General features: G+C 43.5%; 1 protein-coding gene across 2 annotated transcripts in view; it reads right to left on the bottom strand.

The window, feature by feature from the left end:
• The window catches only part of CFAP91 (cilia and flagella associated protein 91), a 39,367-nt gene extending 14,325 nt beyond the window's left edge, over window positions 1–25,042 (bottom strand). The window contains exons 1-7 of one of the 2 annotated variants that reach the window (XM_075197477.1): window positions 24,819–25,042; window positions 22,067–22,143; window positions 19,034–19,191; window positions 8,663–8,749; window positions 3,462–3,518; window positions 1,789–1,958; window positions 684–861 (exon numbers count right to left, since the gene is read on the bottom strand). In XM_075197477.1, coding sequence (XP_075053578.1) covers window positions 684–861; window positions 1,789–1,958; window positions 3,462–3,518; window positions 8,663–8,749; window positions 19,034–19,191; window positions 22,067–22,143; window positions 24,819–24,894 — 803 coding nt within the window. In that variant the 5' untranslated portion in view covers window positions 24,895–25,042. Of the gene's footprint in view, window positions 1–683; window positions 862–1,788; window positions 1,959–3,461; window positions 3,519–8,662; window positions 8,750–19,033; window positions 19,192–19,334; window positions 19,377–22,066; window positions 22,145–24,818 lie in introns of those variants that run through there. The other variant, XM_075197478.1, reaches the window with a different exon arrangement.
• Between the last annotated feature and the right edge of the window lie 697 nt (window positions 25,043–25,739).

Below are 25,739 nucleotides of genomic sequence, written 5' to 3'. Positions count from 1 at the left end.
CATGTCACACGCCTGTACTCTGTGTCTCCTCTCTGCGCCCCATGTCACACACCTGTACTCTGTGTCTCCTCTCTGCACCCCATGTCACACGCCTGTACTCTGTGTCTCCTCTCTGCGCCCCATGTCACACGCCTGTACTCTGTGTCTCCTCTCTGCACCCCATGTCACACGCCTGTACTCTGTATCTCCTCTCTACGCCCCATGTCACACGCCTGTACTCTGTGTCTCCTCTCTGCGCCCCGTGTCACACGCCTGTACTGTGTATCTCATGTCAGCGCACTCTCTGTCCTCCTCATTGTCCCTTTTTTGTCTTATACTGAATTGTCTCTGTATACCATGTGATTTGTTCTGAAATTGCATTCATGCATTCATTATTCTGCTTATCTGTATGTAGCTATGTAATGTTGTTGTATGTTCTAACCATCTATGAACAGCGCTGCGGAAGCCATTGTATGACTCCTATGTGTATCTATAAGGACACAGTGTACTGCACATACCTGTATCTATAAAGACAGTGTACTGCACATACGTGCATATATAAGGACACACTGTAGCGGTCATATTTACATCTATAAGGACACAGTGTACCGCACATACATCTATAAGGACACAGTGTACTGCACATACATCTATAAGGACACAGTGTACAGCACATACATCTATAAGGACACATTGCCACTTACTTCTCTATCTCCTGCTCCCTGAAGGCCCACTCTTTCCTCTCCTGCTCATCCATCATCTTCCTCCTCTTCTCCAGCTGTAAGAGATCGCTCAGGGGAGGCAGTGTGTCCTCCCAGGCTCGCTTCTTGCGAGCGCGCTCTATCATCTCCACCTCTGCCAGCCCAGCAGGGAGCCCCCGGCCTGGGAACAAACAGATCGTGACCTGTACATAGCTGACAACTGTCCCAGTGTAAGAGACTGGTCAATGTACTAGTACTGAGATAGATGGCAGAGAGAACAGGGGTGAGAGCACAGAGAAGGTTCCTGGCGTGACGGAGACGGACAAGAAGGGACACGAGGAGTAAGGATCTCACTGATTCTACAATGAAGCAATGTAAGGACAATACAGACTAACAGCGGGTACAGAGATAACCCCGCTATCACCATAATATAGTTACATAGTACTTGTGGGACGGACCTCGGAGTGATAGGATCAGATGAGTGCAGTCACCGGTAGGATAAGAAGAGGGGGGTATATTATCACTTTATCGGTCACTGGTAAGACCTCACCCCGAGTACTGTGTGCGGGTCTGGGGGCTCTAAAGATTAATAAAACAGAAACAGTTCAGAGAAGGACGGCTGACATGGGCTGTATAATATAACTTATCAGGACTTGAGGAGATGCACATGTCCAGCATATGGGACACAAATGATATATAAGTAATAATAGTATTTCTATAAATAAGAGGATTTGTAGAACAAGGGGACACACTATAACATTGGCAGTATGGAAACTGAAAGGGGACATAAGAGAAGAACATTTACACAGAGATAGATCTATGGACAGTCCCCCAGCTGTTGTAGGGGACTAACAGATGACGAGTGATAAGACAGCTAGATGGTCTGTAGGGTCTTCTGCCATAAGATCTTTCTATCTGGATGGAGACCGGAAGGAAGTGAGAGGCAGAGAGAGTCTTCTACACAATGTAATTCATTCTAAGATAACTGGTCACCTCTACAGGTCAACGATACACACTCTGAGGGTTCATTTGTTTCCTCATTATCAGTCTCGTTTAGGTTAGATGTCTGATTGGCGGATGTTAGTAAACGACCCTCGGTGGTACTCACCCCAGGTGAGATTTGCCAGCATCAGGAGCTCAGGGACAGATCCAGGGCGCACTACAAACTCCGGGCTGTAGGGGTCAGTCTGTGCCTCGCTGTCCCGATAATCAGTCTGTATCCCCACTGTACGCACCAGGGGGGTAGCTGCTCTCTCTGGACGGGGGCTGTGCTCCGCCCTGTCAGTCAACATTATATCAGTTTTAGGGTCAGAGTGAGTGTCACAAGGTGAGAGTGAGTGAGTGTCACAGGGGGAGAGTGAGTGTCACAGTGTGAGAGTGAGTGTCACAGAGTGAGAGTGAGTGAGTATCACAGGGTGAGAGTGAGTGTCACAGGGGGAGTGTGAGTGAGTATCACAGGGTGAGAGTGAGTGAGTGTCACAGGGGGAGAGTGAGTAGGTGTAACAGTCACAGGGGGAGTGTGAGTGAGTATCACAGGGTGAGAGTGAGTCAGTGTCACAGGGTAAGAGTGAGTGAGTGAGTGTCACAGGGGGAGAGTGAGCAGGTGTAACAGTCACAGGGTGAGAGTGAGTGAGTATCACAGGGTGAGAGTGAGTGTCACAAGGTGAGAGTAAGTGAGTGTCACAGGGGGAGAGTGAGTGTCACAGGGGGAGAGTGAGTGTCACAGGGGGAGTGTGAGTGATAAGTGTCACAGGGGGAGTGTGAGTGAGTATCACAGGGTGAGAGTGAGTGAGTGTCACAGGGGGAGAGTGAGTAGGTGTAACAGTCACAGGGTGAGAGTGAGTGAGTATCACAGGGTGAGAGTGAGTGTCACAAGGTGAGAGTGAGTAGGTGTAACAGTCACAGGGTGAGAGTGAGTGAGTATCACAGGGTGAGAGTGAGTGTCACAGGGTGAGAGTGAGTAGGTGTAACAGTCACAGGGTGAGAGTGAGTGAGTATCACAGGGTGAGAGTGAGTGTCACAGGGTGAGAGTGAGTAGGTGTAACAGTCACAGGGTGAGAGTGAGTAGGTGTAACAGTCACAGGGTGAGAGTGAGTGAGTGTCACAGGGTGAGAGTGAGTAGGTGTCACCGGGGGAGACTGAGCGGGTGTAACAATCACAGGGGGGAGAGTGAGTCAGTATCACAGGGTGAGAGTGTGTGCACGTAACAGTCACAGGGGGAGAGTGAGTGTCACATGGTGAGAGTGAGTGTCACAGTGTGAGAGTGTGTGCACGTAACAGTCACAGGGGGAGAGTGAGTGTCACAGTGTGAGAGTGAGTGTCACATGGTGAGAGTGAGTGTTACAGGGTGAGAGTGAGTGAGTGTCACAGTGTGAGAGTGTGTGCACGTAACAGTCACAGGGGGAGAGTGAGTGTCACAGTGTGAGAGTGAGTGTCACATGGTGAGAGTGAGTGTTACAGGGTGAGAGTGAGTGAGTGTCACAGTGTGAGAGTGTGTGCACGTGACAGTCACAGGGGGAGAGTGAGGTTTTGGGTGTGAAGCTCACTCTCACCTCAGTCTGACCATATGACTACCACACTCACTCATTCTCCTCTTACTGGCGTATTTATGTTGGTTTATTTTTTGTTGAATAAATAATTGACTAAGTTAAATCTTGTTTGTTTTATTTGTCACAGGAGATTTAATTATATGATGATATGTAAAAACACAGCTTCCATAGAGGGTGTTCTGTAGTAAGTTATATTGTATTGCTGCAGTTCAGTATCTCGCCTTATACCCACCTGGAGACAGCCAGAAGCACATTGGGTGCAACTTGCTGAGAGAACGGGATCAGCGGCCTGAAACACAGGAGAAATTTACATCAGACTGATCCAAGGCCTCAGAGTATAAATGTACAATCATCTCTGGTTACTGTGTGTCAGAGATAACCAGTCTACATACCAATCTGTACCGGAGAGAGGAAGTTCCCGCTGTGTACAACATACAGGAGAGAGGAAGTTCCCGCTGTGTACAATATACCAGAGAGAGGAAGTTCCCGCTGTGTACAATATACCAGACAGAGGAAGTTCCCGCTGTGTACAATATACCGGAGAGAGGAAGTTCCCGCTGTGTACAATATACCGGAGAGAGGAAGTTCCCGCTGTGTACAACATACAGGAGAGAGGAAGTTCCCGCTGTGTACAATATACCGGAGAGAGGAAGTTCCCGCTGTGTACAATATACCAGACAAAGGAAGTTCCCGCTGTGTACAATATACCAGACAGAGGAAGTTCCCGCTGTGTACAATATACCGGAGAGAGGAAGTTCCCGCTGTGTACAACATACAGGAGAGAGGAAGTTCCCGCTGTGTACAATATACCGGAGAGAGGAAGTTCCCGCTGTGTACAATATACCAGACAAAGGAAGTTCCCGCTGTGTACAATATACCAGACAGAGGAAGTTCCTGCTGTGTACAAGATACAGGAGAGAGGAAGTTCCCGCTGTGTACAATATACCGGAGAGAGGAAGTTCCCGCTGTGTACAATATACCAGACAAAGGATGTTCCCGCTGTGTACAATATACCAGACAGAGGAAGTTCCCGCTGTGTACAAGATACAGGAGAGAGGAAGTTCCCGCTGTGTACAATATACAGGAGAGAGGAAGTTCCCGCTGTGTACAATATACAGGAGAGAGGAAGTTCCCGCTGTGTACAATATACCGGAGAGAGGAAGTTCCCGCTGTGTACAATATACCAGAGAGAGGAAGTTCCCGCTGTGTACAATATACCGGAGAGAGGAAGTTCCCGCTGTGTACAATACCGGAGAGAGGAAGTTCCCGCTGTGTACAAAATACCGGAGAGAGGAAGTTCCCCCTGTGTACAATATACCGGAGAGAGGAAGTTCCCGCTGTGTACAAAATACCGGAGAGAGGAAGTTCCCCCTGTGTACAATATACCGGAGAGAGGAAGTTCCCGCTGTGTACAATATACCGGAGAGAGGAAGTTCCCGCTGTGTACAATATACCGGAGAGAGGAAGTTCCCGCTGTGTACAATATACCGGAGAGAGGAAGTTCCCGCTGTGTACAATATACAGGAGAGAGGAAGTTCCCGCTGTGTACAATATACCGGAGAGAGGAAGTTCCCGCTGTGCACAATATACCAGAGACAGGAAGTTCCCGCTGTGTACAATATACAGGATTGAGGAAGTTCCCGCTGTGTACAATATACCGGAGAGAGGAAGTTCCCACTGTGTACAATATACCAGAGAGAGGAAGTTCCCGCTGTGTACAATATACCGGGGAGAGGAAGTTCCCGCTGTGTACAATATACCGGGGAGAGGAAGTTCCCGCTGTGTACAATATACCGGAGAGAGGAAGTTCCCGCTGTGTACAATATACAGGAGAGAGGAAGTTCCCGCTGTGTACAATATACCGGAGAGAGGAAGTTCCCGCTGTGTACAATATACCGGAGAGAGGAAGTTCCCGCTGTGTACAATATACCAGAGAGAGGAAGTTCCCGCTGTGTACAATATACCAGAGAGAGGAAGTTCCCGCTGTGTACAATATACCAGAGAGAGGAAGTTCCCACTGTGTACAATATACCAGAGAGAGGAAGTTCCCGCTGTGTACAATATACCAGAGAAAGGAAGTTCCCGCTGTGTACATTATACAGGAGAGAGGAAGTTCCCGCTGTGTACAATATACCAGAGAGAGGAAGTTCCCGATGTGTACAATATACCGGAGAGAGGAAGTTCCCGCTGTGTACAATATACCGGAGAGAGGAAGTTCCCGCTGTGTACAATATACAGGAGAGAGGAAGTTCCAGATGTGTACAATATACCAGAGAGAGGAAGTTCCCGATGTGTACAATATACCGGAGAGAGGAAGTTCCCGCTGTGTACAATATACCGGAGAGAGGACGTTCCCGCTGTGTACAATATACCGGAGAGAGGAAGTTCCCGCTGTGTACAATATACCGGAGAGAGGAAGTTCCCGCTGTGTACAATATACCGGAGAGAGGAAGTTCCCGCTGTGTACAATATACCGGAGACAGAGGAAGTTCCCGCTGTGTACAATATACCAGAGAGAGGAAGTTCCCGCTGTGTACAATATACCAGAGAGAGGAAGTTCCCGCTGTGTACAATATACAGGAGAGAGGAAGTTCCCGCTGTGTACAATATACCGGAGAGAGGAAGTTCCCGCTATGTACAATATACCGGAGAGAGGAAGTTCCCGCTGTGTACAATATACAGGAGAGAGGAAGTTCCCGCTGTGTACAATATACCAGAGAGAGGAAGTTCCCGCTGTGTACAATATACCGGAGAGAGGAAGTTCCCGCTGTGTACAATATACCAGAGAGAGGAAGTTCCCGCTGTGTACAATATACCAGAGAGAGGAAGTTCCCGCTGTGTACAATATACCAGAGAGAGGAAGTTCCCGCTGTGTACAATATACCAGAGAGAGGAAGTTCCCGCTGTGTACAATATACCAGAGAGAGAAAGTTCCCACTGTGTACAATATATAGGAGAGAGGAAGTTCCGGCTGTGTACAATATACCAGAGAGAGGAAGTTCCCGCTGTGTACAATATACCAGAGAGAGGAAGTTCCCGCTGTGTACAATATACAGGAGAGAGGAAGTTCCAGATGTGTACAATATACAGGAGAGAGGAAGTTCCCGCTGTGTACAATATACCGGAGAGAGGAAGTTCCCTCTGTGTACAATATACCGGAGAGAGGAAGTTCCCGCTGTGTACAATATACCAGAGAGAGGAAGTTCCCGCTGTGTACAATATACCAGAGAGAGGAAGTTCCCGCTGTGTACAATATACAGGAGAGAGGAAGTTCCCGCTGTGTACAATATACAGGAGAGAGGAAGTTCCCGCTGTGTACAATATACCAGAGAGAGGAAGTTCCCTCTGTGTACAATATACAGGAGAGAGGAAGTTCCCGCTGTGTACAATATACCAGAGAGAGGAAGTTCCCTCTGTGTACAATATACCGGAGAGAGGAAGTTCCCGATGTGTACAATATACAGGAGAGAGGAAGTTCCCTCTGTGTACAATATACAGGAGAGAGGAAGTTCCCGCTGTGTACAATATACCAGAGAGAGGAAGTTCCCTCTGTGTACAATATACAGGAGAGAGGAAGTTCCCGCTGTGTACAATATACAGGAGAGAGGAAGTTCCTACTCTGTATAATATACCAGATAAAGGCAATATCTGATCGGTATAATATACTGGAGAACTGGAGTTCTTGGTCATATAATGTACCAGATTGAGGGAGTTCCCAGTCTGTATAATGTCTGGGTAAAGGGAGTTCCCAGTGCGATGTAGTGAGGGGGAGGGAGTTCTCTGTCTGTATGGTGGAGAATAAATGGATATATTGGGATTAAGCCATGGTATTTGACACCATCTAATTCATTTTCCTGAAATGTTCACTTTTTTAGTAATTATTAGATGCTGTCTCATCTCACTAACATGCAATATCATCACTAACACTTCATTACATACAACAAGAGAAAACATTAATTAGTGCACAGAGTGATCACTATGGCATTACACAACCACAGAAATACCAAACCTCGTACAGCGATAGACATAGAGAGAGAGCAATGATCGCACGTGCAATAAAACACATTTAATGAACGATTCAATGCTGCATTGTAGGGATGTAAACTTAATAGTATAGTACAAAAGCCTTCCGCAGAGGCTATCTGTAATGTGCACATTATGGGGTCTATTTATGACTCTTCGGTTTTTTTCACTTGATACTTTTCAATCCTGATCTCCTTGATAAGAATTGAAAAGTAACGGCTATGTATTAAAAAACTTCTCAGGGACAGCAGTGCCGATAACCTGCTGTCCCTGAGAAGTGATCACCTGATCATCACAGTCTTTTCTCAATTTTGACGGTTGCGGTGATCTTCTCTTTTTATTTTAATCTTTTTTTTTTCTTTTTTGTTAGTGCGCATGTGCCGACCGAAAACTTGGTGCATGCGCAGTAACATCCTGGAGGCAAACTGCAGGATGAGTGACAGGGAGGGATCACATGATCCCTCCACACATGCGCTCTTCAGAGCAGAGCTGACAGCTGCGAAAGTTTTCAGATATGTTAATGTACGCCAGCTTCAGATGGCTCCAGCTTCAGATGGCGCCAGCTTCAGATGGCTCCAGCTTCAGATGGCACCAGCTTCAGATGACGCCAGCTTCAGGTGACGCCAGCTTTAGATCGCTCCAGCTTCAGATGGCTCCAGCTTCAGATGGCGCCAGCTTCAGATGACGCCAGCTTCAGATGGCGCCAGCTTCAGATGGCGCCAGCTTCAGATGGCTCCAGCTTCAGATGGCGCCAGCTTCAGATGGCTCCAGCTTCAGATGGCGCCAGCTTCAGATGGCGCCAGCTTCAGATGGCTCCAGCTTCAGATGGCGCCAGCTTCAGATGGCGCCAGCTTCAGATGGCACCAGCTTCAGATGGCTCCAGCTTCAGATGGCTCCAGCTTCAGATGGCGCCAGCTTCAGATGGCTCCAGCTTCAGATGGCGCCAGCTTCAGATGGCTCCAGCTTCAGATGGCTCCAGATTCAGATGGCTCCAGCTTCAGATGGCTCTAGCTTCAGATGGCGCCAGCTTCAGATGGCTCCAGCTTCAGATGGCACCAGCTTCAGATGGCTCCAGCTTCAGATGGCTCCAGCTTCAGATGGCACCAGCTTCAGATGGCTCCAGCTTCAGATGGCGCCAGCTTCAGATGGAGTACATTAATATGTAGTAAAAGAGAAAAATTGCTCTATAAAGACTTTAATACATAGCGGTTCTGAGCACTTCCCATACACTGTTATGGGGACTGCTCAGAAAAACGATCTGAGATATCTGCTGCGATGCTTCAATAATACATAGTAATTTCACGGTAAACCCCCGAAAACAACAGTTTTCGGGGGTTTAACACAGGAGGAATGTTTGATAAATAGGCCCCTATATCAGGTGATGCTACGTCTTGCTGGAGGCTGAGTTACCTCTCAGAGTACTTGTATCGGTAGCGTCCGGTGACATCATCATTCTCAGTAGCGCTGCCTCGGGGCAATGATAACGATGGCTGAGATCTGAAACACACAAAAAGATGGTAAACATTATGTGAACCAGTAATACTTAAATATGTAGGATTCATGGCACATACTGATACCAAGGACACAGTTAGAGGGAATGGGCTGTAAACTTGAAGCTTGGATCTGTAAGGTAATGTATTCACCAGAGAGGTAGATCTACACCAGAGAGACGAGGGGGATCAGGGAGGCTGAGAAGGAGAGACGGGGTTAGATTAGGAGAACTGGGATAAATTCTCTCTTGACAACAGACTGGAGGAGATTTTAGAGGTGATTGTGTGTAATATGGTGTCTGTGTGAGTATTCTCTGACCCCGGGCACACAAATCTCATTAGTACATCCAGACTACTCACCGGGGACTGGAAGCCGGTCAGAGGTCGTTCTCCACACGACCTCCTGAGAGGGTACACCGTACCCAGGGGTGTGCTCCAACCTTAGTCCAGAGGGTGGTTACTGGGATGCAAGTGGGGGTAACATAACGCTTTAGGGTCAGTGACTCTCACCCTGGAGTGCACTACGCCCTCTTTCTTTTGCCATATTGTGCATACAGGAAACAGGGATTAGACACTGGGGGGGGGGGGGGGGGTGGTGGCACTGGGGTTAGAAGGGTGAAAAGGAGGTGGAGAAAGTGGCAGTAAAAAATATCAAATGCTAGAAGTCTTTCAAACAATATATGTGAACTAGACCGTATGGTGATTTTTATGGTGGGTATAAGGGACACATGGCTGGAAGGATATAACATGTTCAGGAAGGACAGAAGAGGGAGTTGTGTATGTAAAAAGAAGGAGGGTATCTGTGACCATATATAAAGAATGAGACTGTATGGGAAGACATAGAAATAACAAACCAGTACAGACTGAGGTTTGTTATAAACACTTAGCCTAAACAGTTGTACTGAAAATAATAATTAATAAACTTTATTAAAGTGAAAGCTCAGGAAATAATAATGTGTCCTGTAAAGGGAGAAAGCCACGCACACGTACATTGCGCGACTCGCACATGCGCAGTACCTACGATACCGGCGCATGCATGACCACACTGCAATTGTGCATGCACCATTGGTGCATGCGCAGTTACATAGCAGAACCCCCCCTCAAGTCGGCACGCACACAGTGGGGAGAACTGCCAGGGGTGATGACATCATCACCCCTGGACACACACAACATTCACGTGTGTGTGGTGAATCACCCCACATATGTTGCTGCTGGGGAGGCTGGGAGTTTCCGGGTCAGGACTATAAAAGCCAGACCCTGGACTCCCCCTCTCCCTCTCTGCCTACCCCTGGACAATGAGCACCGTCCTACACTACACTACAGAAAATATATATTATACCACACTACACTATGGAAAATATATATTATATAGGGATACACTGCACTACAGAAAATATACTATACCACAGAAATCCTACACTAAGCTACAGAAAAGGATTCTATACTACAGGAACGTTCCCTAAATTGGGTCAGATAAAGAATTGGATCCAGGATACAAGGATTTGACAAGTATATTTGATTATTATATATATAATTTCTCTCTCTCTCTCTCTCTCTCTATATATATATATATATAGCTATATGTGTTTGTAATGTGGATTTAACTATTTATATTTATATAACTGTGTAGCTATTGTCTGATATCTGTGATAGTTAAAGCAATATTATTAATACTAATTCTTATTAAGGATACATATGTAAAGCTAGCTTAATTTTATATTTTAATACTATGTTATGCTAAACAACATTATGATATATGTGTGAACTGTGAATACAATCTTTTCTGTTTTACCAGTAAAATACTTTGATTTAAATACATACATATGTTGTGAGTATTGGTTATTTATAACGAGTATATACTGTGAAGTACTGCTGAGATACAGTGGTTGTTGGATAAATAATTCTGTAAAGCTTAGGGGGTATATTTACTAAACTGCGGGTTTGAAAAAGTGGAGATGTTGCCTATAGCAACCAATCAGATTCTAGCTGTCATTTTGTGGAGTGCACTAAATAAATGACAACTAGAATCTGATTGGTTGCTATAGGCAACATCTCTACTTTTTCAAACCTGCAGTTTAGTAAATCTAGCCCTAAGTGTTATGTAGTGTGGTCAAAAGACTGAGTAAGGCAACACTGTAAGGAAAAGTGTATAAGTGCGAGTTTTATAGCGAGTGTATCTGAGAACAGAATAAGAGGATACCATGCGCATGTGAGGCGCTACCACAGGTCCTTTTTCATGACTTATTCCTGGGGGATTTTACCTAATCAGATTGGGACAATGAAACGAGTGGTTCTGGTAAAGAAGAACGATTTGTATTTACTTTACACAGCTGCCTCGGTGGAAGTATATTTCGGTTTACTTTTGGTACAGGGGTACGATGGTTTTGGGGAGTCACTGAAGTCAGCCTTTATATAGAACACAGCAGTTCCGTTTGATGGAACACTGACAGAGTTATTGGATAGTGTAGCGCTGCTTTGTCCATCCTGTAAATGCGATCTAGATAATTAGATAGAACTCTAAAGAAAGACGGAGATTTCACTTGACTCAATGACTGGGTTATGGTGGATCTGGTGGCTTTCATAGTCTGATGGATCTCTTGTCTGGTAACATGAGCCACTGTTCAGCGAAAGGTTATAGAGACAGATAACGTTTGTTTGGACAGAATAAACGTTTCCAATGTGCTTGTACCTCACAGGATATTGGATAAAATTTCTATACTTAGCTCTTGCGCAAGGTTTATTTATAGTATTAGGGGTTTCCCACGCTGTTATAGGAAACCGCTAATACTATAAATAGACCTCGCGGCTGTGCTAAGTTCATTGTGTATCGGAGCTTCTACAGGGTAGAAGCTGTTTGCGACGTCTGTCATCTTTTTTTATGTTTTGTAAACAAGTATGTTCCGGGTTGGATTTTACAACTATGGGGCCCTTCTGGCTGAAGATAAGAAGACTTCAATCAACAAGGGAGACCTGCTGGCCAGAAGAACTGAAGAATTTTCCAAGCATGGACTACTGTAATTACAAATTAATTTTGTACATTTACAAGGCGGACTTTGGATACAAATTAATTTTGTACATTTACAAGCCGGACTTTGGATACAAATTTATTTTGGACATTTACAAGCCGGACTTTGGATACAAATTTATTGGGACTTGGTATTCACACATTTTAGGATTAAAAGCTGCTGACGACAGATGAAAACATCACTGGTGAGTATTTTGGGGATTTATTATTTTTAATAAAATTATGTGGTATAAATGAGGGTGTTTAGTGTCTTTACTGGGGTATAAATGAGGGTGTTTAGTGTCTTTACTGGGGTTTTATTATTTTTAATGGTTTGAATGAGGGAGTTGTGGTTTTGTAAACTTTTTATTTTGTGGAACTACATGTGTCAGCAAGCCATGGGTGTCAGGGCATGTTGGCACTTGTGGTTCTCCAAGTGCCAACATGCCCTGGCTGCCATGGGTATGCTGGTGCTTGTAGTTCCAGAAAACAAAATGGCGTCTGTTTGTTTTTTTACATTTCTATCGCTGTTATTACCCTACACCCACCGACCAGGGGTGTAGGAAAAGCCCTAGTGCTTTTAGCACTGGGATGGGTGTCCCTAGAGGAAGGGGGGGGGTGCTCTTTTTTTTCAGCGGACCACACTCCCTAGGGAATCCCGCCCAGCGCTGAACAGCCTGGGGTTGGTTGTCATTATGGCAGGGGGCCCCTGCCGCGTATCCACCTGCTATAGTGCCACCAACTATATAGATCTATACCGGCACTTCCATATATTATGCCATAAACTGACAAGCGAACAATCCCGAATGTACTTTATCCGAAAAGACGGTAAGGAGAAATGGGTGCAAGTGAGGTACCCATTTCTGCTTACCGATATTTACCTTCACAATACACATTTTTTAAATTTGCTTCACCCACTTTCTGGATTTGTTTTTATACTTTTTTCTGGACTCTGTGTTTATAATTTTTTTCAATTTTTCATATATTGTTTTGTATAATTGTCTGCAGACATAATGTTATATATTCTCTACTATAGGGTATGTGCGTACTAATGATTCTATTAGTTCTTAGCCCTTTGTGATACTATTTTGTTTTATTGTGTTCTCATTTACTTACTACATATAAACCTGTTTTACCCCTATCCCTGTTCATTTAGTTTTCTTTTGAGCGCCGGGGAGTGTATTTTGGTATTATCTATATTCCCCTCTTCCTATACAGAATAGATTCTCGCCACTTAGAGATTGGGAAAGTTCATCCCCTTTTTGGGAAGGGAGGAAATACAAGAAAATAACAGAAGAATGGGAGTAAGATACAGGCGGTAGAAAAGGTATCGGAAAAAACTCAGAAAGAAACCATAATAAAGTATCTTACAATAAGAGAGATAAACGTGGGGGCAATAGTATTACTAAACTTGTTAAATTTAAATCAAGAATCAAATTAAAAAAGAAACAGGTCACAGAAATTTATGTAGATCCGATGCCTGAAAAGGAGACTAATAAAGGAGAAATTGTCCAAGATATAAATACTACCAATGTTTTTAATCTTAGTTCTAGGTCTCTTAGTGGAGATGAAACTTCTCTACTATCTAAAGGCCTAAAATTTGGCCCCACTTCAACCCCAGATTCTTTTGGGACTTTTTTGGATGTACAGAAATATGTTCGGGAGCTTACCTTAAAGACATTCTTTGCTATGAAATCGGATGAGACTAATATGGAAGAAATATCGAGTACAGTGTCTAGTAGCTTCAAGAAAAAAAAATCAACCTTATTTCCTATGCATATAAAGGGGCTTATTTAGACACTTTTAATCGATTAGTATCTGATGATATAAAGAAATGTATTAAGAGAAAAAGTAACATCCCAACATCTAACCTTACATCTAAGGAAAGACAGGCACTTAAATCCCTTCAGAAAGATACTAATTTGGTTACCAAATCTATAGATAAGGGAGGAAGTATTGTGCTGATGGATAAAGAAACTTATTGTAAAGAAACTGAAAGACAGTTAGATGCTAAAGGTACTTACATTAGGTGGAAAAATGATCCCACTGTTAAAATTAGGGAACAATATGATCTACTAATCACTGAATTTGAGAATAATGATGTATTACATAAAGACGAGTCTGTTTTTTTGAGAATTAAGGCACCTACAACTCCATTTATTATGTTCTACCGAAGATATATAAAAACCAGACTAATCCCCTGGGTAGACTGATTAACTCCAGGGTAAATAGTATTTTGTCTAATTTCTCTTCATTCATTGACTTTCATTTGCAACTTTTGGTAAAACAGAATTTCTCTTATTTGAGGGATACCAAAGATGCTCTGATTAAACTAAATACCATTAATTGGGATGCAGATATGTATACAGTAACTGCTGATGTCACTTCATTGTATACTATTATTTCCTATGACAAGGGTTTAGAAGCTGTTAAGTTTTTCCTAGATAAATATACTTTGCAGGAAGATCTGAAAAAGTTTCTGTTGGAGCACATACAGTTTATACTGGTTAATATATAATTTTTTTTTTTACAAGGATGCCTATTATATTCAGAAGACGGGGACGGCAATGGGTACCAGGTTCGCCCCAAGTTATGCCAATTTATTTATGGCATATTGGGAGCATCACCAAATTTGTGGTAGACTCGGGGCGGGCCTGGGATCCTGGCATCGTTATATAGAGGACATCCTTTTCTTCTGGAGAGGTGATAAATTCGCTTTAGGTATTTTTTGTTCCAGTCTGAACATCAATAATTAGAGTATTAAGTTTACATTTGCTAGTAGTAAGACATTAGTTCACTTTTTGGACCTTGCCATTTACATCAAGGATAACACTATTTATACCAAATGTTACCGTAAACCTACTGATACTAATTCTTATATTTTACGTAATAGCCAACATCATTCAAATTGGCTCAAAGGCGTTCTTTTTAGTCAGTTCCTTTGTCTTAGAAGAAATTGCATGGAAGATACAGTCTTTGATACGCAGATGGTTAATATGTATAAGAATTTTTTAGCCAAAGGATATGAGGATTCATTACTTAAATCATCTAGCGAAAAGGTTATGAAAATAGAACGACAAGAATTATTGTCTACTGAAGATAAGGTCATTTCAGGTGATAAATGTCCGAAAATGGCATTTGTCACTCAATGTAGTAATTTATCCAAGAAAATAGAGAAGATTATAGGTAAATATTGGCATATTTTGAATAAAGATTTCTATCTCTCCAAAATTCTTCCTCCCAAACCTTATTTTATCTGTAAACTGGCAGCTAATCTCAAGGATAAATTATTGAGAGGCGCTGTAAATGAACAGTCTAACACAGGCCAGAATTTATCTAAAGGATTTTATAGATGTGGAACCTGTAATGCCTGTAAAAATGTTAAAAATAATATTTGGGAGAATTAAAGAATTTATAGTTCATAATCAAGTCTACAAGATTCAACATTTTATTACGTGTAATTCTACCAATGTTATATATTTGACTGAATGAGGCTGTGGAAAATTCTATGTGGGAAAAACATCTCGTCCCCTTAAGAAGCGTTTATATGAACACATTCATAATATAAAAGTCGGTTATGATTCACATTATCTTTCCCATCATTTCAAACAATATCAAAATTGTTCTTTAAAAGGTGTGAAGAATTTTTTAGGGCTAGATATGGTCCAAAAAATTTGGAAATATAGGGACTTAAAGAATTCCTTGTCCACAAGGGAGATGTCATGGATTTTTAGATTGAATTGTCTTTTTCCTGACGGTTTAAATAAAGATTTTGAGTTAAAGTGCTTTTTAGAATGACCTGGTTTTTTTTCTTTTCTGTCTTCCCCTTTTTTATGTCTTTTGAGGATCGTTTTAAAGGCAAGAAGATGAAGGAACATTATTTGTTTCTTAATGTATTTTATTATATGTATGTAATAGTTTTTATGTATGTAATAGTTTTATTTTGTATGCCCAGTGGGGCAGGGACTGATGTGAGTTCTCTGTACAGCGCTGCAGAATTAGTGGCGCTATATAAATAAATGGTGATGATGATAAACATATTTAAAAAGGAAATCAGATTAGTAAAGGCTGCAGCGAAGGACGGATCACTAAATGCTGTATATCAAGAATCCCAAAAGCATAAAGAAGCGATAAAATAATTTTATAGAGTAAAGGGAAAGCTGATGTTTTAAATATGCTTTTTTCTAGAGGCTAAACACCAGTAAATAGGGGGTGTAGCAATAGCCCAGCCATGGTATTTTTCTAACACGGGGGGGGGGAGTTACACCTAAAGATTAAGGGGCCTGGCTACAATTGGCAAGACACCCAATTAGGGCTTCTCCCAATACATTAAGGGGATACTGCCGGCTATTGCTGGGCTGCTGCAGCCTCTGGAAGAATGAAAAACGCTTTATTATTAATTTATTAAACCATTTTGTTTTATTTTGTAATTATTAAAAAAAATATATATTATTATTTTTAATCTATGTTTTTTTACTCTGTATGAATTAAAAAAAAAAGTGGAACTGTTTGCCCAAGACAGGACTTCTAGTTCAGCCACATATAAGTGAACCGGCCATGCAGAGAGACAACCAAGCAATTAGAGTACTCTTACCACTGCCAGCCAGTACTGCCGGGGAGCGGAGCATCACTCAGCTGATCCAGTGAAAACGTAATGGTAAATTACAGTGATAAGAGAAAGAAATCTAGTCCTATCACTACTTTACAATAAACAGGCCCTTAAGACAGAGATAAAGCACCAGGCACAGAGCATGCACCCCTGTGTGCTTAAGGAGCTAAGTTCAGTAATTAAAGCATCACTACTTCTCCTATTTCTGGATTCCCTCAAAAACGGGTAAGTATCACTAGACTGTCACATAACAGATGTGATACCAATCGTTAAAAAAGGAACAAAATCAAACCGAAAACAAATTATAGACCCACGGACCTGCCTGAAGTAGTGGGCACACAATTTGAACGGATTATATTGTAGAAGATAAAAATAATCTTATAGCTAACACAGGGTCAGCATGGTATAGTCATAATTTGTAAAATCGTTCATAGCGTTCCTCATAACAGTTTGGCTCTAGGGGAAAAATGGTACAGGGTAGAAGACACAGGACAGATACAAATATGACATCATCAGACTGGGGTAACGTTAGTATTGGTGCATTGTAGGGGTAAGTATTGGGCCCTGTAATCTTTTTTTTTTTTTTTAAAGTTTTATTTTTGAGAAGGTCAATAATGAGCATCAGTCCAAGACAAAATCTGTTACAATCAGGTTATGCATGTTCAGGGACTAATACAATCATTGTATATCATAATAAAAAGAGTCTTGATATTGACCAAGTTTTAACTATAAGAATAGAAGAAAGAAGAGACAGAAAAGAGAGGCTAGTCAGAGAAAAGTGGGCAAAAGGAATTTGGATTTGAAAAAATGACATCCACGGCTCCCAGACTTTGTTGAATGATTTAGAGGTATTTCGCAATATGCATGTCATAAACTCCATTTTGTATGAGTGCCAAACTCTATTAATAATTGTCTGCATAGTAGGGCACGGAGGGTTGTTTCCAATTAGTGGCAATCTGACACAGTGCTGCAGAAACTATGTGGCGGAACATTTTTGTTTGATGTTTAGTTGCGGATGGAATCCCAAGTGGGAGAAGGAAAAACCTGGGAGAAATTGGGATGTCAATCTGTAGAATCTGAAAAGCAAAGTTCCGTAGTTCCAACCAGAATGGGGCAAGCTTGGGGCATTGCCACCAAATATGGAGGAAGGACCCTTCCGATGAACATCCTCTCCAACATGAGCTAGATGAGTCCGGAAAGATTTTTTGTAATCTGGCCGGGACCAAGTACCATCGATAAAGAAGCTTATAGGCATTTTCTTTCAGCTTGGGCCCTGTAATCTTTTTATTAATATCTTATAGAATGGAAGGTGTCCATAATAGCTTCTGGCAGGTTTGAAAAGTGGAGCTGTTGCCAATAGCAACCAAATAGAATTGTTGTGTCGCGCTAGTAATAAATCATAGATTGTTCACACTTCAACTTATTATATTATATCATATCTTTACTTAAATGTAATAGTTTTTATATGTCTTTCATTTTAGATGAAGGTTTATAACATTTTCAACAGAACAAAGCAGGAATAAGCAAGATACTGTGTAACATGGTGCACAGGAGCAGTCCCAAATGTATATATCTCATGTGTCTACATCCAACAAATTAATAATATATAACTTTTATTATGCAAAGTATTAGAACAATTCATTAAAAGCAGCGAAATACATGTGAAATAAAGTGAAAATAAACCTGATATTAAAATGCTGGTTGTGACTCTCGATCTCTTTATTTGTATCGTAAGTAAATTAATTCCTGGATAAATGTCTATTAGATTAAAGTATTATTCCGTCACTTCCATGTCACAGATTATCCATTAGATTATGGACTAGTAAATGACTAAATAATCCTCTAAAGCAGGATTACAGGTTACCCAGTGCAGGAGCCGTTAGGTGTTAATCCAGCAAACACCCCCGACACTGGGCAGGTTCATCTCTCATACAGCGGAAACTGACAACCTAGTGACTGCATCATAAGTGCCTACGCTGAGGAGGTGACGGCAGTGATTTCCTATCTACCTAAATATATTACTAACTGAGGATTTGGGCAGTGATTAATCATATATCTGAGAGCTAATGCAATAAATGTCAATTCGTTAGATCAGTCACAGACAGCGATGCCAACACGCGTTTCGCTGTCCTAGCTTTTTCAAGGCAAAAGGTAGCAGTTTGGAGAATGTTATAAATAAATGATAGGCAGAATCTGATTGGTTGCTATAGGCAACTCCTCCACTTTTCAAACCTGCTGGAAACTCTCAGCTTGATACATTTACCCCCCTGGGGTGCATAAAAAGAGAGATAAATGCAGAGGATGCAAACAGTATTACCATTACACCATTTATAATTACTACTTAAACCCCACCTTGAATTTGGGTACAGTTTTGGACACCTCACTGTAAGTAGAAAAACTGGAGACCAGACAGAGAAAGAGGTTAGAAAATCCAGGTTTGCTTATTTTGGGATAACAAGTGAGCTAAGTATAAATATATTCAAGGTCAATAGAAATATATAATAATGAATATTCGGTACCAAGGGCCATAGAAAGGACGTAGGAAGGGATGCTTATTTGTAAGAGTATAACTATATAACTATATAATTCATACAAGGCATGCGTGACCTATATGTGAGAATCCAGCCTGTTACCTGCCCTGCGCTGCCCCCTGCTGTTCATCCTGAGATGTCACTTACCCAGCCAGCTGCTTGACAGCGATCTGTCTCTGCTCCCCTCCTCCTCGCCATTGTCGCTGGATGAACGCAGGGACGGGATCTTTAAGCTGCAGCCGCAGTGTAAAGCGCGGCTGGTGGACCAATTCGCTGAACATTGTGGGGAACTCGGGAACTTTTTGCTGAGTGAAGGAGACAGGAGGGAAATAGAGAGATTATTATGCAGCATAATCCATTGATGAGAAAGAAACACTAACATGAAAGTAATATCTATAAATACCCCGGTGCTAACACCGCCCCTGCACCCCCGCAGTGTAAGGCTTACTGATAGCACTTAGTCCATCGTCAGCTGCAGGTCACATAGAGCCTGAATCAGAGTGGAACACAAGTATAAGCTGCAGTGAGTGTGTGTGTGTATATGTGTGCGGTTGTGTATGTGAGTGAGTGTGTGTGTGTATGAGTATGTGTGTATGTATGTATGTGTGTGTGTATGTGTGTGCATGCATGTATGTATGTATGTATGTATGTATGTATGTATGTATGTATGTGTGTGTATGTATGTATGTGTATATGTGTGTGGTTGTGTATGTGGGTGAGTGTGTGTGTGTGAGTATGTGCATGCATGTATGTATGTATGTATGTATGTATGTATGTATGTGTGTGTATGTATGTATGTGTATGTATGTATGTATGTATGTATGTGTATGTATGTATGTATGTGTATGTATGTATGTATGTATGTGTATGTATGTATGTATGTATGTATGTATGTGTGTGTATGTATGTATGTATGTGTATGTATGTATGTATGTATGTATGTATGTGTATGTATGTATGTATGTATGTGTATGTATGTATGTATGTATGTGTATGTATGTATGTGTATGTATGTATGTATGTGTATGTATGTATGTATGTGTATGTATGTATGTATGTATGTGTATGTATGTGTATGTATGTATGTATGTGTATGTATGTATGTATGTATGTGTATGTATGTGTGTATGTATGTGTATGTATGTATATGTGTATGTATGTATGTGTATGTATGTATGTATATGTGTGTATGTATGTATGTATGTATGTATGTGTGTATGTATGTATGTGTGTATTTATGTATGTATGTATGTGTATGTATGTATGTATGTATGTATGTATGTATGTATGTGTATGTATGTATGTATGTATGTATGTGTATGTGTGTATGTATGTATGTATGTATGTGTATGTATGTATGTATGTGTGTATGTGTATGTATGTATGTATGTATGTGTGTATGTATGTATGTGTATGTACACCGTACTCAGGCAGAATCCCCTACTTACACCTGCCACTGACCACCTGTAACAGGGCCGGACTGGGACTAAAAATTAGCCCCGGCATGTAAGGTACACAGGCCCAGCTCTGTTCCAGCAGGAGTTAAAATATGTGCCGCCGCCGAACAGGGCGTGACCTCATTGTGTTGTGGGTGTGGCCAACATGGGGCATTGATACATACATTATAAAGATACATTACATTTATCATTTTAGACAACTACTCAGGCACTACTGTTAGAAGCACACAGCTTTGCCTTCACAAGCAGTACATTATGAAGCGGGACATATCTCCCAACTGTCCTTGCAGTCGGACCAAATCCTGACTAAGTGAGACAGTCACCCAAATTCAGGACTGCCCTACCAGATTCAGGACAGTTGGCAGACTGTCCTGCTCTCTCCTACCTGTCTTGGTCACTTTCACCACTTGTAGCAGATGGTTTCTTTAGCTCAGTTCATTCTTGTCTTGATCCTGGAATATTGGATGCCCTATTTTGAAAGAAAAATGGGTACATGAGATATAGAAAACTCTAACTAGCCCTAATGTTAAAACAATAGCACTCACGTTTTATAATTAGGCCTCCCTCCAGTCCCCAGAATAATAATATTCACATTTAATAAGTAGACCTATTTCCCTCCAACCAGCCCCAACATTAAATTAACAATATACCCATTTACTCAAAACATATTTCCCTCCCTCCAAACTGTCCCAGCAATAAATTAAATAGCATTAAAGTGTAATAATTTAGCCATTTTCCACAACCATCCTCGACAATAAATAATTTATATTCACATTCAATAAATAGCCCTTCTCCCCAAAATCAGCCCCATATTCAATTAATAGCCCTAAACCACCCCAGCATTAAATTAAAGGTTCTTTCACCTCACCTTAAATAATTAGCCCCCACCTACACTCCGCCACTAAATAGCCGACCTCCCACCCTATATTAAGATCCTCCCTTCCCTCACATATTATATTAAAATACTGCGCTCGCGCACACTATATGAACATGGCCAAACACGCACGCACACTATAGCAACATGGGGCCACACATGCACAAAATTAGCCCCACAGCCATACTGTTAACCCCACTGTCTGGTTGTTAGCCCCACTGTTTTTCCTCCACTGTTTGTTTGTTTGCCCCAGTTTGCCAGCCCCACTGTTTGCCACACTATTACTTACTTACACACACGCACAGACACACACACACACAGACACTTACCTTTTTACATCCAGCAGCAGCAGCACCCTGCACGCTGCTCAGCCAACGGAGAATCAATGACTGCCGACTATGCAGTAATCACATGGGACGGCGCCTGTCACGTGGTGCCGTCCCACGTGATTACTCACATAGTCGGCAGTCACTGACTCTCCGTCCGCCGAGCGGCGCGCAGGGTGCTGCTGCTCGGCGGACATGTGGACCGGCCCTTCTGCCATTTGCCAGAAGTGCCAGATGGCCAGTCCGGCCCTGACCTGTAAATAAAACCTTCTTTTGAGCCTTATCTGCAGCTACATCCAAATGTGAATCTGTACAGTTGCTCAAACACTCCCTTACTGTACATTACTACATTAGAACATCCCTCTCTCCCCGGTCATCTCTCTGCAGCTGTAAGGAGTTGTAAGTGCTAAAAAGTTGCAGATCTGAACAGCTGTAGATGCAGCACAGAGACAGCGCAGATCGGTGATACTCAGGATGGTGATAACACAGGACAGAGATAACAATGCAGACCGGTGATACTCACCACCCTGTCATACGACATGTGAGCTTTGAACGAAGCCTGAGCATGATCCTTCTGACTAGATAACGTGTATACTGGATCTACAAGGAAAATACATTGACAACCATCTATTAGCTGCATTAGATGACATATTAAAGGTATCTATCATTTTGTTTTCCACCCCAATGCCTCATTTGCATACCTATTTTAATTTAAATATATTATATTGAATTATTTTGTCATTAGTCACATTTATCTGATGGGCAGGTCCCGCAGCTGACTGCAACCACTTCATACACTGTAAACATATGTGCACCTGGCTTACTATAATATCATCACCATTTATTTTTATAGCGCCACTGATTCCGCAGCGCTGTACAGAGAACTCACTCACATCAGTCCCTGCCCCATTGGAGCTTACAGTCTAAATTCCCTAATATACACACACACACACACACACACACACACACACATTAGGGTAAATTTTTAGCAGTCAATTAACCTACTAGTATGTTTTTGGAGTGTGGGAGGAAACCGGAGCACCCGGAGGAAACCCACACAAACACGGGGAGAACATACAAACTCCACACAGATAAGGCCATGGTCAGGAATTGAACTCATGACCCCAGTGCTGTGAGGCAGAAGTGCTAACCACTGAGCCACTGTGCTGCCCCGATGCCCCTCTACCCCAACGCTGTCCCTCCTACAGACACAAGACTGCTGGTAACATAACACACTTCTAGGGGTATATTTACTAAACTGCGGGTTTGAAAAAGTGGGGATGTTGCCTATAGCAACCAATCAGATTTTAGCTGTCATTTTGTAGAATGTACTAAATAAATGACAGCTAGAATCTGATTGGTTGCTATAGGCAACATCTCCACTTTTTCAAACCCACAGTTTAGTAAATATACCCCTAGTCTGCAGCTCTATGTGACTGCATCAGAGGCATCATAATATCTCTAAGATACTGATTCATTACTGGATATAAATACAGTTTATTACCCCTGACATTATCATTCTACAGGCGCTATCACAGGGTCACTATCAGGGTCAGGTTAGGAGGATACAGGGTGACAGGGTCACTATCAGGGTGTCAGGTTAGGTGGATACAGGGTGACAGGGTCACTATCATGGTGTCATGTTAGGGGGATACAGGGTGACAGGGTCACGATCAGGGTCAGGTTAGGGGGATACAGGGTGACAGGGTCACTATCATGGTGACAGGTTAGGGGAATACAGGGTCACTATCAGGGTGACAGGTTAGGGGGATACAGGGTGACAGGGTCACTATCAGGGTGTCATGTAAGGGGGATACAGGGTGACAGGGTCACCATCAGGGTGTCATGTTAGGGGGATACAGGGTGACAGGGTTACTATCAGGGTGTCATGTTAGGGGGATACAGGGTGACAGGGTCACTATCAGGGTGTCATATTAGGGGGATACAGGGTGACAGGGTCACTATTAGGGTCAGGTTAGGGGGATACAGGGTGACAGGGTCACTATCAGGGTCAGGTTAGGGGGATACAGGGTGACAGGGTCACTATCAGGGTGACAGGTTAGGGGGATACAGGGTGAAAGGGTCACTATCAGGGTCAGGTTAGGGGGATACAGGGTGTCAGGGTCACTATCAGGGTGTTAGGGGGGGACACAGGGTGACAGGGTCACTATCAGGGTCAGGTTAGGGGGATACAGGGTGTCAGGGTCACTATCAGGGTGTTAGGGCGGGAAGGTTCACTATCAGGGTGTTAGGAGGGGATACAGGGTGATAGGGTCACTATCAGGGTTTTAGGAGGGGATACAGGGTGACAGGGTCACTATCAGGTTGTCAGATTAGGGGGATACAGGGTGTCAGGGTCACTATCAGGGTCAGGTTAGGGGGATACAGGGTGACAGGGTCACTATCAGGGTCAGGTTAGGAGGATACAGGGTGACAGGGTCACTATCAGGGTGACAGGGGGGGATACAGGGTGACAGGGGGGGAAACAGGGTGACAGGGTCACTATCAGGGTGTTAGGGGGGATACAGGGTGACAGGGTCACTATCAGGGTGACAGGGAGGATACAGGGTGACAGGGTCACTATCAGGGTGTTAGGGGGATACAGGGTGACAGGGTCACTATCAGGGTGTTAGGGGGATACAGGGTGACAGGGTCACTATCAGGGTGTCAGGGGGGATACAGGGTGACAGGGTCACTATCAGGGTGTTAGGGGGATACAGGGTGACAGGGTCACTATCAGGGTGTTAGGGGGATACAGGGTGACAGGGTCACTATCAGGGTGTCAGGGGGGATACAGGGTGACAGGGTCACTATCAGGGTGTTAGGGGGATACAGGGTGACAGGGTCACTATCAGGGTTAGGTTAGGGGGATACAGGGTGACAGGGTCACTATCAGGGTGTTAGGGGGGATACAGGGTGACAGGGTCACTATCAGGGTGACAGGGAGGATACAGGGTGACAGGGTCACTATCAGGGTGTTAGGGGGATACAGGGTGACAGGGTCACTATCAGGGTGTTAGGGGGATACAGGGTGACAGGGTCACTATCAGGGTGTTAGGGGGATACAGGGTGACAGGGTCACTATCAGGGTGTCAGGGGGGATACAGGGTGACAGGGTCACTATCAGGGTGTTAGGGGGATACAGGGTGACAGGGTCACTATCAGGGTGTTAGGGGGATACAGGGTGACAGGGTCACTATCAGGGTCAGGTAAGGAGGATACAGGGTGACAGCGTCACTATCAGGGTGACAGGGTCACAATCAGGGTGACAGTACCGTAGAGGAAGTCGTAGCTCCGGCCGGCTCGCTGGGGGCCCCCGGGGCCCGCTCTGTGGGTCAGGGTCTGGCTCATGGTGTCGGAGTTAGGACCCGGCCGCTCTGGTCACCGTCACCATGGAGACCGGGCGCCGCATACTGTTACCATGAACACGGGGTCACGTGACGCAGAGGAGGACCTGGCGGAGGGAGAAGTTACATCTGAGACTACATTTCCCGGCATCCCTCGGGGCGCACATGCGCAGTGCAGCGGTGTCCGGGCTGTGTGATAGAGCAGGAGGTGAGTGGGGGTCACATGTATGTAGCAGGGGCTGTGTGAGCTCCAGCACGTGTGTAATATGTTGTGGGAGGAGCAGTGAGGCATTTGGTGGCATGGAGGGGACAGGCACACATGTGTTGGGGATGGGGTCATGTATGTGACATTGTAGGAAGGACACATGATCTCTTACTGGCAGGCTGGAAGCATGTTACATGTGTGAGGGGGGCTGGGGTGCTGCCCCCTACCTGGAAGTGTTACTAATAACCCCAATACATGGGAAGTTCCCTGAGAGATCATGTGACATGGCAGCACAGCTGTTGCTCTCTGGTATCAGACATTCCTCTCTATAAGAGGCTGCCAGCTCTGTCTTCCCATAGGGTGACCCCTAAATAGAGAAACATAGAATGTGACACAGATAAGAAGTACACGGCCCATCTGCCCATTTATTCCTAGACCCCAGACCCTGTCACCCCCAGCTCTGTATGGATATAGGTTATATTGTGACGGGGTCACTATTAGGGGTCTCAGGTTATATCTGTCCCACACATGGTTACATTCCCTTTACCCCCCTCTGCTGAGAGTCTGTTCCACCTGTTCACTACCCTCATTCATTATCACATCCCTCTAGTGCTGCGCATCCTTCTGTCCTAATACATCTTCCT

The sequence above is a fragment of the Mixophyes fleayi genome, chromosome 2 (genome assembly GCF_038048845.1).
Source record: "Mixophyes fleayi isolate aMixFle1 chromosome 2, aMixFle1.hap1, whole genome shotgun sequence".
Taxonomy (NCBI): Eukaryota; Metazoa; Chordata; class Amphibia; order Anura; family Limnodynastidae; genus Mixophyes; species Mixophyes fleayi.
Note: the sequence above shows the minus strand (reverse complement) of the source record. Positions and strands in the feature narration are given on the sequence as shown.